The sequence below is a fragment of the Mercenaria mercenaria genome, chromosome 4 (assembly GCF_021730395.1).
Source record: "Mercenaria mercenaria strain notata chromosome 4, MADL_Memer_1, whole genome shotgun sequence".
NCBI classification, from domain to species: Eukaryota; Metazoa; Mollusca; class Bivalvia; order Venerida; family Veneridae; genus Mercenaria; species Mercenaria mercenaria.
In genome coordinates this window covers 99,276,491-99,290,666 of record NC_069364.1, presented here as the reverse complement: position 1 = coordinate 99,290,666, position 14,176 = coordinate 99,276,491, and the positions used below count along the sequence as shown (strand labels likewise).

Here is a 14,176-nt window from a genome sequence, read left to right as displayed (position 1 = left end):
AAACTGGCAAACTTCTGTCAGAGTTGCTGGGTAAAATGAAAGTGAAAGTATGCTCTTCCTGATATTTTAACGTTCCAACAAATGACAAGAGAACATAATTTCTTTGCTTAACGTTGAACCCCACACTTGTAATTTTAAGGCAATCTCGTTAGCTATGGCAATACATTATATATTCTGTATAGTAAATAATAACGTAAACAGTTAATACCTTTTCACCGTATTGCTTCTGCCCGTGTTTCTCAGGTCAAGGGCGACGCCATGTACAGCCTTTAGGCATAGGAAAACGGATTTGACAATTCAAATATGCGGACAACTCCTTTTTATTGTACAAAAAGATAAGCTTACAACTGTGATACAAAACCTAAACATTATGCTTTCTTAACTTACTGCACGGATAAATATAAGATATCTACTTTATCCTGGTAGTACATCACCTAGCTACACGTGCTCACATTGATGCCATGATTTGACGTCATATAATGACTATTTTTAATTGATATTGTAATGATATTAAATAATTAACGGTAGGCAAGAAAAATAAAATGATCTAACATGTCTGCTTGAATAATGCAGTTGTTTTCCCAGAGGACACTGTCCTTCGGGTTTGGGAAAACCCTGTGTTACAATGGTGGTCATATAAGATCCTTATAATGTGAACGTTTAATATGTACACATTTTTAACGTTTCTAAATATGGTTTCGACGGAAATACATGCTAAGAGATACCAGTAATATTCAATGTTTGAGTATACACTGTATGATGATCTCACATTTACATTACGATACGTTATTTAAAAACAAGTGTTGCGTGTAGGAGCAAGTAAATACTGTCTCAGAATGTTCTAATTGACGTCTCCGTATCCCTTTGCTCTATGTCTCATTATATAACATCTGTAAGAAATAATGATAATTGCAGCAAGTGCGAGTCCAAGTGCTATGCCTCCAGCAAATGAGCCACCGTCGAATCTGTGTTTTTTAGGTTTTGGAGTTGGCTGAGGAGCTGCCGTTGTTTTCATCTTTGTTGTACGGACGCTTTGACTTGTTGTATAGACGCTTGGATTTGTTGTCATTGAAGGCATTGTTCCGGAAGACCCTGTAAATATTTTGATATTTCTGTTCTTAAGTAAATGTAAAATTATCGTGTTTCAATAACATTTACGATGGGATAGATAAATGTTTCTGTCAGTAAAACACAGACCGCCGAAATTGCATAACTGGATAATAATTTCCTTAAATATGCGAGAACTTATGGATTTTAGACGTGCGTGACTTTTATTCACCACAAAGATGAAACGTACTTACCGGATGTTACTGTTCCTGCTGTTGTCATGGTTTCCATTGTTGGCATCGTTTCGTTAGAAGTAGTCATGGTACTGTTGCTTTCTGTCGTCATTGGAGGTGGTGTTGTTGATATCGTGGTGTGGCTTGCTATAAAATCAATGCACAAACATGACATTTACTCTGAAAGTTTAGTTTAAACCTATTCAGCCTGCATTAGTGTGAAGAAAGTTATCGCAACTTTTGTTTACTATACTCGATGTTGAGTCTAGCGGCTCAAGTTCCAGTCTCACCAGGATTCGAATCTACAACCTCCAGATCTAGAATCTAGTTGAACTAGAGCAAAGGGTCAAGAAACCATCTCGAAACTGAATAAACATTATATGCTCCAATTATTGATGACGCAGACGTGAAATTCTTTAACATTACGACTTTTAAAATATACAAGCTTTACTTGGACTTAGAAACAAACAAAAAAAAAATGTTGGTTCTTAGTGCGTTTTATCTCAAGGCTCAATATAGATCTAGATCTAATGCTCTTTAAAACAAAATTCAAATATATACTGCTTTACAGCCAACTTGTTTTTATTTACGTTTTCTGTCAAATATCAACATATCTATACAAAGAATCGGACACACTATACTGTAATTGTAACTGTCAAAGCTTATTGAATGTACCTCTAATTGTTATCATTATTATGTTTCCATTTACAATCTGTTTGTTGCATATTTATTTCAACTTTGAAATAATACATATTTGGTTTGTTTTTATCCTGATTTTACTCTTGTTAATACAGTTTTATCTTGTACTATCTTCCTTTTGACATCTTACTGTCATTCTTTTAACTTTAATTCTGGCACAGACGCGCACCTGCTAGTTATACCCGAAAGGGGCGTCAAGCAGTATACATACACATACATACATACATACATTGTTTGGATAAGTAAAACTGAAAATAGTTGACTTTTGTTAAGAATTGATCTAACAGAATCATGTTTTAATATATCGAAAAAATACGAAGAGGTTATACACGGTCCTGCTGCATTCTATTTCTATTTTAATATGTATTTTATGTAAACAAGTAGATGAAAACGCATGTATGGCTCAGAATACAGTAGGTCGACCTGATGTCAACGCGTAACCAATTTTGGATACGGGAGGTAACACGTCACACGTTATAACTGTTCAAAGAGTACGTAGAGGTCTAGTGAGTTATTCTTCGCATATAGGAATCGATTCAGTGAGTCTGAAGCATCGCACCTTTCTGTTATAGCTATCATTTGGATTCTAAAATGTATATTATATAAAATAGTAGATCAAATATGGTAGCACTGTGGAACTCTTTCTCGGCGCCTGTGTGGCGTTAAACGATTATGTTGACGTGACGTCAATACTGTCATATTATAGTGAAATGTACACGTTTTCTTGATTTGAACGCCGCAACATCCCTTATTATTACACATCCCGTGTTATTAGTGACGTCACACATCTGCGGTAATATAGGAAATCGTATCAGACAGACATAACAACAATAACAACAGCAAAAGAGACAAAAAAAAATCAGGTGCGGAGTTAGAAAAGTTGTTAAGTGTAGATCTATAAAAAAGGGAGTCTTTGGACGTATGAAAGGTTGCCCTTTATTAGCAACGTATCATGTACACTGACATTAGGCTGATGTTGTAACCTCCAGGTTCCTTTCCTGACCAAGTATGTGGCGGAAAAAGTAACTAGAGATATGGTAAATGTTTAATCATACAAAAACAGCTTTCAACTATGAAAAATTGAGCATTGCACAAGATATACATAATAACAATAGATAAACTAGAATTTAACAAAAGTCTCCGGCGAATAGAATTTAAATAATTTGAAAAATGCATTTGGTGCAAAGAGTTAATGGCACTATATAATGACCTACACAATTACCCACTCTCTTTCTCTTTCTTTCTTTCCCAACTCATCCTCCCTCCCCGATGTGATCGTGCTGGTTTACGAAATCAAATTAACTAACAACAAATAAATTATGGTTTACAATCAACAGTAGCAAACACACTACATAGTTTTATAGCCGCCGGAACGTCGGCTAGAGTAAACTTTGAATGCTACGAGAAAAATAATGCATAGTCCAATTCCGAGGGCGATACCCCCGCCAAAGGAAGCACCGTCGAAACCGCCTTTCTTGGGTGCTGGCGTCGGGACTATGGGAACAATGGTTGCGGGTGTCGTCGGCTCGATTGTTATTATGGTTACAGGAATCGGTGACCCTGCAAAACAGTAACGAAATGACGGTTATAGATAATTATAGAAAAAGTCCCGTTTAAACACCGAAAAATATGAGGTGAAAATTTCAACCCCGTTTGAAACAAATTTCTTTACAATATTCCGATTCCAAAATTGTGTCTGTATTTTCAGGTTAATTTTTAAACAAAAGTCTTGTTAAAAAAATATGAACCGTACGAAATACTGTTCGCTACGAATTTGTCACAAATTCTGTTTTGCAGTGTCACCATTAACACGCTTCTACTGGTCCAAAGACTGTTGAAAAACTCCATTCATGTTTTGTTCAATAAAAATGTTTTCAACCATTAAAATCTCCAGCTAAAATTACTGTCAAGAAAATTATACTGGCTAGTTGTAGTAATTTTCAACGTCCATGATGCATGGTGGACGTTGTGTACGAAGGACATCGATTTATGGAGTCGTCTAAGGAGCAAAAGGATTACTTTCACCGTCACGAGCTTGTTACGATTAACCTTATAAGGTTATATTCTGGTGCACCACACCGTAGAGATATGATGCAAGCACTTCTTTTACCGTAAATTCAACAGTAACACGTAGGAAGTTAAAATGCACTAGGGTTAAATAGCTGAGGTTGTTACAGGTCACATAAAAATAGTATTCCCTATATATTCTATTTAAAACTGACAATTCTTAAAGAGCTACAAAACATAGCTAGACCCATTTCAATAGCTAGACCTATTTCAGAGAACAAATCTTTAGCTTAAAGAATCACTATAAAACTGACATAAAATGAAAGAAAAAACCGGGACTTGTATCTTCTATGAGAGATTTCTCTTGTCACAGTTGCTTCATTGTAAAATCACATTAAGACCTGGTTGTACTACTTATTCTTGCATGCCGGACAGGATTTTCCCGTAAATTCATACGCTACTATAAAAAAAACTAGCGTCTTAAAGAAAAGTCTTCGTTATTCTTTACATCTTCTGGAAATAGAAGAATAAGGTGTGCAAGAAAAAGAATCAATCACTGGCAGCGGGTAAAGATGGCACTATCTCGGCAGGAGCCTCGTTACCGCCTTGACAGTTACCCTCGTGCCGGATATCCACATCTTTACCAGCATCCAGTGAAAGGTTCTTATAGGCTGAACACCACTAAATCCAGCTGTTCTTTATTTCATATAAAATCCACTTACTTTATAACGGGTTTTCGACATTTTCTAGCATATCAGATTTTCAGAGACTTATATTCCCATAAAAAACTAGATCGGTACTTTAGAAAAACAAAAAGAAAAGGTTAACTTTTATATAAGAAAACTACAGTTCGCTAAATACAACCCGCTGAATTTACTACTTTTCCGGCTTGCGTGTCTTGCGTATCATGTAATCTATATTTTTGCCGTACATATCTCGATAAAGGAGTCCGTCAATATCAAATGTCAAATGGCCGTAAAAGCAAACGTGATGTTATAGTGTTTTACTTAATAAACTACAAATGCAGATAAACTTTTCTTAAAGGTTGGTAAATAAAATGATAAAAGCACTTTCGTAAATGAAAGCATAAAGTCATTTGTTTACCTGTTGTGATTGGTTTGATGGTAGGAGCGGTATTTGGAATAGAAACTGTTTCCATCGACACGGTCTGTCCTGTAGTTGGGCTGATGGTGGTTGACCCCTCAGTGGTGGGTGGGACAAAAGTGACATTAGTTGAATTACCTACATCCTCAATGGTTTCCAGTAGCAATGGGTTTGCGTTAACTGAAAAGAACAAATATTATGATTTTAGAATGTATGTTATTATACATTAAGTCTCATGTGATAAAGAAAACTTAAAGGTTCGTCTTTTGAAGCCCGATTCTTGGATATAATGCAAGACGATCCGAATGACTTGATCCATAACACAACGACTTCCCTTTTATCTTCTTTGTCGTTGTTGTTTGTTTTTTTTTTTCCCTAAAAAACGTTCAGAATGGCAAATTATCTCTACACAGCCATTACAATAACTGCGGATTGACTCAATCACTTTCACAGAGTTGTTGTTCTTGATTTCAATTTCTACAAAATAGTATGTCCGCGTCGCCTGAGTAAACAGCCGGATGACGTCAGATAAAATAAATTAAAAGGAAAAGCAACATTCGCCGGTTTCTTGACAGAGTTGTATGCATCCAATGCTGAATGGAAGAAAAAGAAAACTGTGTAGGAAACTAGGAGTACTTGTATTGTAAGTTATATCGCCAAAAAAAGAGTCAAATTCAAAGAAAATTCTCTCTATTATTCGCGACCGCTTTAATTCGCGAGAATGTTTGTTCGCGAATAATAGCGAAAAATATACAAAAAACACACTTCGCAAATCGCATGAAACCTAAGTTCTGATACTCATGCCATTGTTATTATTAGATATTATGGACGCTGTTTGTGTTTTGTCATTAATAAGTTGTTTCTGTAATCATCTATTAATGCACTTACATGATATGGCCGACCTTTTAAATATCTTAATTCCGCAAATTTGGCAAGTGATTTGGTTTTGCTATTTCGACACTTAGTTTCTCTGTACTGTTGCTTGAACACTGACAAACTAAATTTTCTGTAAGGTTACACCTATTTGCTTCTAAATAAGCGTCTAGGTAAACGGGAAAAAAACATGAAAAATATTTTTTCTTTTTAAAAGAATGAAAGAAACATGTATATTTCACACTGGCCATAGCTTTCGCAGAAGCAGTGGTTCCAACGCCGCGGCGGTGGAGGATTCGTCGCAGAAGCGGTGGAGAAATATGGCCGACTGACTACATTTATGCTGTCATCTGTACGTTTTCTAATGACATTTTCACGTTTGACTGAAAACAACCAGTGAGACAGGAGCCCACATGTGTACTCTTCCAACCAGAAACACTTGTTCAGTGCAATTCTTTGTCATTAATGTAAACACTTCTGTACAGTTTGACGAGGGACTGCCGTTTTTGTAGAATTCCCATTAAAAATGGTAAAATCTTGTACAAAACGACCCCTGAGCACGTTTGCAGCAAATCGTAAGTACGGCCCTGTCAAGCAATAACTATTTCTTCGTAATAGGTGAATTATCATTACAGGCATATGAAAAATCGACCAAAAATGATTCCAACGCAGTGTGCGGTGGGTACAGTTGCAACGCATTACGGTGGATCTTGTTTCTTTAATGTTCGTTATGGACTTTTAACTTAAGTAAACAGCATTTTCCTGGGATTTTGAGTGAGGTAGGTCCATGAAATCACTTTGACATCAGACAGCAACAGAAACTTAATGTTTAGTAATAATATACTATTGATTTGCACTTCCGTTCTGTTGAATGCACACACGAAAGGCTTTATTTTAAACCATAATTATTTTACTAAATCTACTGCCAAATAATAACGCCATGTTCTTTCGTACTAAGTACATTCCAGTTATGATTACTGATATTAAAGCATAAAGGTTTTCTTCATTTTCCTTCTCCCTTATTATATACAAAATATCAACTGACAATATCGATTGTTTGATTAAGGATGATTACCCGTAACATGCCTCAATTTCACCAAAAGCGTACATACAACTTGATAATGTAAGCTTTGAAAATGTCAAACGATAGAAATAAGGTGCATATTGACAAGTTATATTATAGTGACAGGAGTTATCACAAATTTCCTTTAGATTACCTCACCCGATTTTTTTTTCATGAGTTATCTCCCCTGAAAACTAGAAAAAGAAAATTCTCCTTTTCCATATGGGTAATATTAGATGTTTTTTTCTATGTTTGTATCAGAATCATATAAAGCAGCTTTCTACCGCAAAATTTCCTCGAAACTCAAGCTCAGATCCTCATAATCAAAGAAATTATATATTTCCCATAGGCATCAATGTTAACTTCAATACCGGTTATCTCCCCAAAACATGATAGATTTCAAAAAATCTCTCGGTGAAACGTTTTTAATTTTAAATGTCTTTAAAGTGACCAAATTTCATTTAAATATTACCACCAAGTTACAAGATATGAAATATGGCTGTTACACCATGTTATCCTTAAATGCTTACCACATGCGACTTTTACATCATAGAACAGACCAACTTACCTAATATACAAACTGACAGGGTTTCTGCTGTCCCTTTTTTTGTTTTGGCCATATAATATTGAAGTCGGGTTCGCATTAGGGTGGGGGCGGGGGAGTATTCTCCAACACACTGCACATGTTGCAACCATTTGTCATTTTTATAGGTTTTTTAGTCATGTTTTAGCATATTTAAGTATGTTCCAAGCTGTAATTTCTCTTCAGTTGTTATAATAAGAATAACTGAAATGAGTTGATTTCTTGTCGTCCTCTTGGCACTAGAACAAGGAGTTAAAGGTCTCTTAATATGTTTGATTGGCGCTGTGACAGTTTTCAGAGGAGAATGAAGTTTTTGTCTTTCATTTATTGTAACACTTCTTTCTGCTTGTCTGTTGTTAGTTGTTTGTACTCTGTTTCTCCGTTTATCTTTCAATGTTAAACGTAGCCTTAAAATCATCAAGATAAACATTACTGAAGATAATTTTTTTTGGTTGGATTTAACGTCGCACCGACACATGATGGGTCATATGGCGACTTTCCAGCTGGTGGAGGAAAACCCCAAGTGCCCCTCCGTGCATTATTTCATCAAGAGCGGGCGCCTGGGTAGAACCACCGACCTTCCGTAAGCCAGCTGGATGGCTTCCTCACATGAAGAATTCAACGCCCTGAGTGAGGCTCGAACCCACATCGATGAGGGGCAAGCGATTTGAAGTCAGCGACCTTAACCACTCAGCCACTGAAAATAAGGCCATGAATGTGGCGTATGATGTTAACAGGCTTTTATTTTGATTTGACCTGGTGACCTAGTTTTTGACCCTACATGACAAAATTTCGAACTTGACCTGTATAGAGATAATTAGGATAAATGTGTCTAATCACGTGATCGAGCTACGTCATTTTGAGCTCGAAAGTGAAAGTAGAAAGGTAAACAAAAATTGAAAATCAGGGCGTAAGGTTTTTAATCTATATATTGTGTTTGTATCATATGATTCGAAACCTATTTGAAAGTGCTATCCCCGCGATTTCCCCACCAAAAGCTTTTCGTTTTAATGCTATTCCTGTTGAATTGACTTGCACATTGAGCGCATACTATCGAAAGTCGTTGAACAGGAATAGCGTTAAAACGAGAAGGTTTTGGCGGGACAATTGTAGTACAGGTAAATAGGTTTCGAATGATGTACATGATATTAACACAATATATTGAATAATAAACCTACGCCCTGATTTATAATTTTTGTTTACGTTTCCACTATCACCCTCGGGCTCAAAATGACGTAGCGCGATCATGTGATTGGGCACACATATGCAAGTTTGTATCAAATCCAAGCATAAATGAAACCTTATATGGCTGAGACTGAGAGGGCCAGAATAGAAAATTTGCCGCTTTCAGGGGTAGTATCTCTTGAACATATGATGGAATCTAGCTGGTTTTCAATAGGAACCGAGATCTTATTGTGACTTAATTTGTATGTAAGTGTGGTTAAAGTCGAAAGTAAAATGTCACTGCTATCATGTTCATAAGGTGAACATTTTGGCTCCTTCAGCGATTAAAATCTGTTGAAAAATGAGGTCTCTATCGTGTTCAAAAGAAATTGTGAACGGACGACGGACAGACAGACGACTGACGGACGACGGACGAAGGGCAATCAAATAATCTCAAATTGTCACTAAGAAAAAAATCTAAACTTTTTCCTTGACACTTTGAGATTCTGTGGTAATTAAACGTCTAAAAATAAAAGGATATTTTTGAAGAAGATGTAAATTAGCCTACATGTAAAAAGTCTTAACTCCAGTAACACAGCTGCTCAATGGCATTTTGTTAAGGTATGCTACATATTAGTAATTGTATTGTACTTAAGTCAAGTTAGTTTATCATACGATGCAGAAGTCGCATGTGATCAAATCAGAAAATTAATATGTCACTTGATATTATGTATTTACAGATGTGCAAATCAATGTCATATTTATTCTTAACTTTCAGTTTCTGTTGCTATCTAATGTCAAAGTGATTTCATGGCCCTACCCAATCAAAATTCTAGGAAAATGCTGTTTACTCCAATATATCAATAGCGAACATTAATGAAACAAGATCCACCGTAATGCGTTGCAACTAAACCCACCGCACACTGCGTTGGAATGATTTTTGGTTGATCAGTTTGTATGTTTGCAATGAAAAATCGCCGATTACGGAGAAAAAGTTTTTGCTTGACAGTCTCATATTTACATTTTGATGCAAAGGTGCTCAAGGGTCGTTTTGTATAAGATTTTACCATTTCTGATAGAAATTCTACAAAAACGGCAGTCCCTCGTCAAACTGTACTGAAATGTTTACATTAATGACAAAGAATTGCACTGAACAAGTGTTTGTGGCTGGATGAATACACATGTGGGCTCCTGTCTCACTGGTTGTTTCAGTCAAACGTGAAACACTCGTTAGAAAAAGTACCGATTAGAGCGTAAATATAGTCAGCCGGCCATATTTCTCCACCGCTTCTGCGACGAATCCTCCACCGCCGCGGCGTTGGAACCAACGCTTCTGCGAAAGCTATGGCCAGTGTGTATTTGGTAGCCAGACTAATGCGCATGTAACGAAGAATGTGCAGACAAACCTGCCTTACCATCAGTCTTAGGGGCCGATTGATTGTGCCTGCTATTAAAGACATATCGCTGGTTAAAGACCTGCTCCAGTCCTACCTTTTAACCTTAAATTGTCACTGAAAAAGCATGAAAATCCTTAATATGAACAGTAACGCCTGTCAAAATAGAGTCTATTTTATATAAATTCTATATAAAATACCTGTGGTTTTGCGTGCTCAAGTGTGGCGCGTGGCTTAACTGCTACCTATTGTAATCATGGGTTGCATACACACAATAGAATTTGAATAGCCGCGGAGCAGGGCTTTAACTCAGATTTTTCATAGAACAATACTTTGCGTACCATGAGCTTTAAATTAAGGCAACTGAAACTAGTTTGAAATCTGAAGTGAATATTATAGTGTAGGTCTTTATACATTTGCTTCGTTCTTTATGACATTATATTTATTTCATAGAATTAGTTACACACAATTTTAGAACTGATGTTCAGTGTACATGTGGTTTCTTACTGGTACGCTAAAACATCTTATAACTTTCTTGCCTTTTGTTCACGCATGCGCTAAGTTACTAAGATAGCAGGGTACAATTCGAATTTTGGCCCCGTCAATATTTTTAATTATTAGAACTTCGTGATTTTGTATGTCTGTAAATTAAAGTGAGAGATAATGATTGTTAACTCTTTAGAATATTTAAACAGCCGATACATGTAAAATTCTGATGTCAGTTGTAAACTGCTGCTAGCTTTGTGTGACTCGATGAGTCACTTTGATGTGCGGGAAATTCAAATCACAGAAGGGTTCCCTGCTTGTTGATTGATTCTCAGGAACATTTTTGCTATTTTGTGAAAATAAAACGAGATAGATGGTCATCCATTCCATTAATATCCTATAGTTCAGTAGGGACTATTAAATTGAGAAATGCAATAAAATTAGACATTGTTCCTGCAACGAGATCATTGCAGGCTGTTCAAAAGGTGCAAAATTGATGATTTTGGCATGCTATTTTTAATGGATGCCACTTTTTTCTCGCTTGACAATAAACAGTGTAAATTTACATGAACTGGGAGACCATCTGTAAATGTTTTAACTGTTTATTAATTGCATGTATATATTGGTTAAGGTATATGTGTTTTATGAAAAACAAACAGTAATCAACTTTATCTTTACTATATAATTATGTACATAATATTATTATCCTTGACACCAAGTACAGCATATCTCCATATGTAAATCCTACACATGTGCAAACAAGCGCTATCTGTACAGATAATACTTTGGTGGGGATGAAATTTCGATTATCTACTTAATCTTGTATTTCGTGATAAAATGAAATTTAACCTGTGATTTATAGTTTCACTCAGTTTTAACATGTTAATGACTTTGTAATTCAATTGAGCCGCGCCAAGAGAAAACCAACATAGTGCATTTGCGACCAGCTTGAATCCAGACCAGCCTGCACATCCGCACAACCTGGTCAAGATTCATGCTGTTCGCGAGTGGTTTCTCTAGTTGCAATAGGCTTTGAAAGCGAACAGCATGGATCCTGACCAGACTGCGCGGATGCGCAGGATGCGCAGGCTGGTCTGGATCCATGCTGGTCGCAAACGCACTATGTTGGTTTTCTCATGGTGTGGCTCATATATAGCTATATATGATTTGTTTCGTGAGTTTTTTTCATAATCTACAAAATTTGAGGGATGATGGTAGTAGTAACACACACCAACACAAATCAGGTCATAGGATCACCACAAGCTTTTAATGGTGAAGAAATACCCCAGGTATCCCGTGCATTATTTCAGTCACAGTTGGACATCTGGGTAGAACCACTGACCTTCCGTAAGCCAGCAAGATAACTTCCTTACTTACACGACACTCTGTATGGTGTACTGGTACAGAATCCACGGACACTTAGGTAGTTAACTAGTTGCCGTTTATACATTTATACATGTATTTAGAAAAAAATGTTTTAACACATGTTACCGCCTACAAAACAAACTCTGCTACAAATCTTTCTAATGTCAAATAAAATGACGATTTGACGAGTAATCAACCTTTAGTTTCCCGTGTCTAGCCACCGGTGTAGACATAGGAGCCTCTTTAAGAAGAATGTAACACGTGGTATATTTTGAATATGATACACCATACAGAAGACGCTACAATTCGAGACGGTTCCCGGTTTCTGTTTCGTGCTCATACAGGCTGTGGTACCTCAGCCAAGACTCGCAGCCGTAATAAATGAAAGTTATAACTTTCGACCTTTCGATTCAAAGACCACTTGGTCTCAAGAATACACAGAAGTAAGTAACAACTCGTGATCGTTTTCGATAAACCACCAATATCCTATTAACTATACTACATGTATGAGTAGGATTTAACTAGAAAGTGATATCTAAAAGTGAATCACAACAACGCTAATTAAAGTACTGTGAAATCATTAATATTCATAGCGGACTAATTTCCTTAAAACCCACTGAACCAATCATATTGGACGATTTCATGTCCTGATGGAATAGCCAGTTTCGGGCAAAACCGGTGAATATTTTGCCAACGAAATATAATGAGTTCACAGTAAACAATGTCAACAAAGGTTAATATACATCAGCAAGAATTAAGGAAAACAAACCTTTAACTCCAATACACAAGATCAGAATCAGTCCGAGATATTTCATTTTTATGTTTAATTTAATTTAAATTCTTTATATAAGGTACAATAGAAATAAGCGAACAAAATGACACTTCTGTCTTCACATAAATACTGTAAGTCAATTAAGCATTAGGTGTGTGTGTGCGTACGCATCTATTTCACAATATCAGTTTAGGGCAACAGCTTGTAGAACATTATCAACATCACGAGTTCAGGGATAGTTGATCAAAGTTCGTCCGTCTGTCTATACGTATGTGTAAAATACCATCCTACTAGTGAATAACCGATACGATAAACACAAAATTGCTGTCACGAAAGGTGACTAACTCTGGATAAACTTTAAGTCATATCCTTGTTTGAATAAGATGAAACATATTTTAATTATATTCTTTTAGAGCCTTTTTATTTGAGAACAGATAAATTACCTACTCCAGCAATAGTGTGGTACAGAAGTATACAAATATGAAGACAATATTTATCTGATTAATCACTTTTCAATTCCAATTTCAACAGGGAAAAGAGGAATATAATTAAAGATAAACCAGTACAACCTCTCCATAGCGGCCCTCTCTTAAGCAAAAATCTTTCTATAACAACATCATCAACATTTCCCTAAGCTGAAATATACTATCAAATTTACCTCTCCAGAACAACAAGTACGTAACAGTCAATATTTGTATCTCCCAAAGGGTGTTGCTCTACAGAGGTTTCACTGTATGTATATATACATTATTATGTTCTTGTGGCCTGAAACCAACCTAGAGGGAGATATTGAATGTTTAAAAAATATTCAATACAGCCTGTGTTAACGTCGTCTGTTTATAATACAACATATCGTCACCTTAGCGCAAAAAAGTGAATAATCCTTCTTTAAGTCAATGCTTGCGTAGAGGTGACGATGTGTTCACGTCAGACAGCTGTGCAAAGTCAAACCAGTGTGAACGTCAGCTCTGTGTAGTGTAACCTGTGTTGACATGAGTTCTAAACAGTACAGCCTGTGTTCACGTCAGCTCTGTACAGTACATCCCGTGTTCACGTCAGCTCTGTATAGTACAGCCTGTGTTCACGTCAGCTCTGTATAGTACATCCTGTGTGAACGTCAGCTCTAAACAGTACATCCTGTGTTCACGTCAGCTCTGTACAGTACATCATGTGTTAACGTCAGCTCTGTACAGTACATCCTGTGTTAACGTCAGCTCTATACAGTACATCCTGTGTTCACGTCAGCTCTGTACAGTACATCCTGTGTTAACGTCAGCTCTATACAGTACGTCCTGTGTTAACGTCAGCTCTGTAAAGTACAGCCGGTGTTAACGACAGCTCTATACAGTGCATCCTGTGTTAACGTCAGCTCTATACAGTACATCC

The 14,176-nt window shown here is 36.5% G+C and overlaps 1 protein-coding gene across 2 annotated transcripts; it reads right to left on the bottom strand.

Moving 5' to 3' along the window:
* Positions 1–304: 304 nt before the first annotated feature.
* On the bottom strand, positions 305–13,007 carry LOC123552564 (integumentary mucin A.1-like). Of its 2 annotated transcripts, none has more exons than XM_045342306.2 (4): positions 12,788–13,007; positions 5,091–5,270; positions 1,301–1,427; positions 305–1,076 (listed from the first exon to the last, which is right to left on the bottom strand). In XM_045342306.2, the coding sequence occupies exons 1-4, from the start codon at positions 12,831–12,833 to the stop codon at positions 842–844; spliced, it is 588 nt and encodes a 195-aa protein (XP_045198241.2). In that variant the 5' UTR covers positions 12,834–13,007; the 3' UTR covers positions 305–841. The 2 variants fall into 2 exon arrangements, with proteins under 2 accessions (XP_045198241.2, XP_045198240.2); XM_045342305.2 differs by having other exon boundaries at positions 305–1,092; positions 1,302–1,427; positions 12,788–13,000.
* Between the last annotated feature and the right edge of the window lie 1,169 nt (positions 13,008–14,176).

Coding starts and splice junctions, on each gene's coding strand:
- LOC123552564 (XM_045342305.2), bottom strand. CDS start 12,833: ATGAAATATCTCGGACTGATTCTGATCTTGTGTATTGGAGTTAAAG. Junction 5,271..12,787: donor CTTGTGTATTGGAGTTAAAG/GTTTGTTTTCCT, acceptor TGTTCTTTTCAG/TTAACGCAAACCCATTGCTA. Junction 1,428..5,090: donor CATCAAACCAATCACAACAG/GTAAACAAATGA, acceptor TTGATTTTATAG/CAAGCCACACCACGATATCA.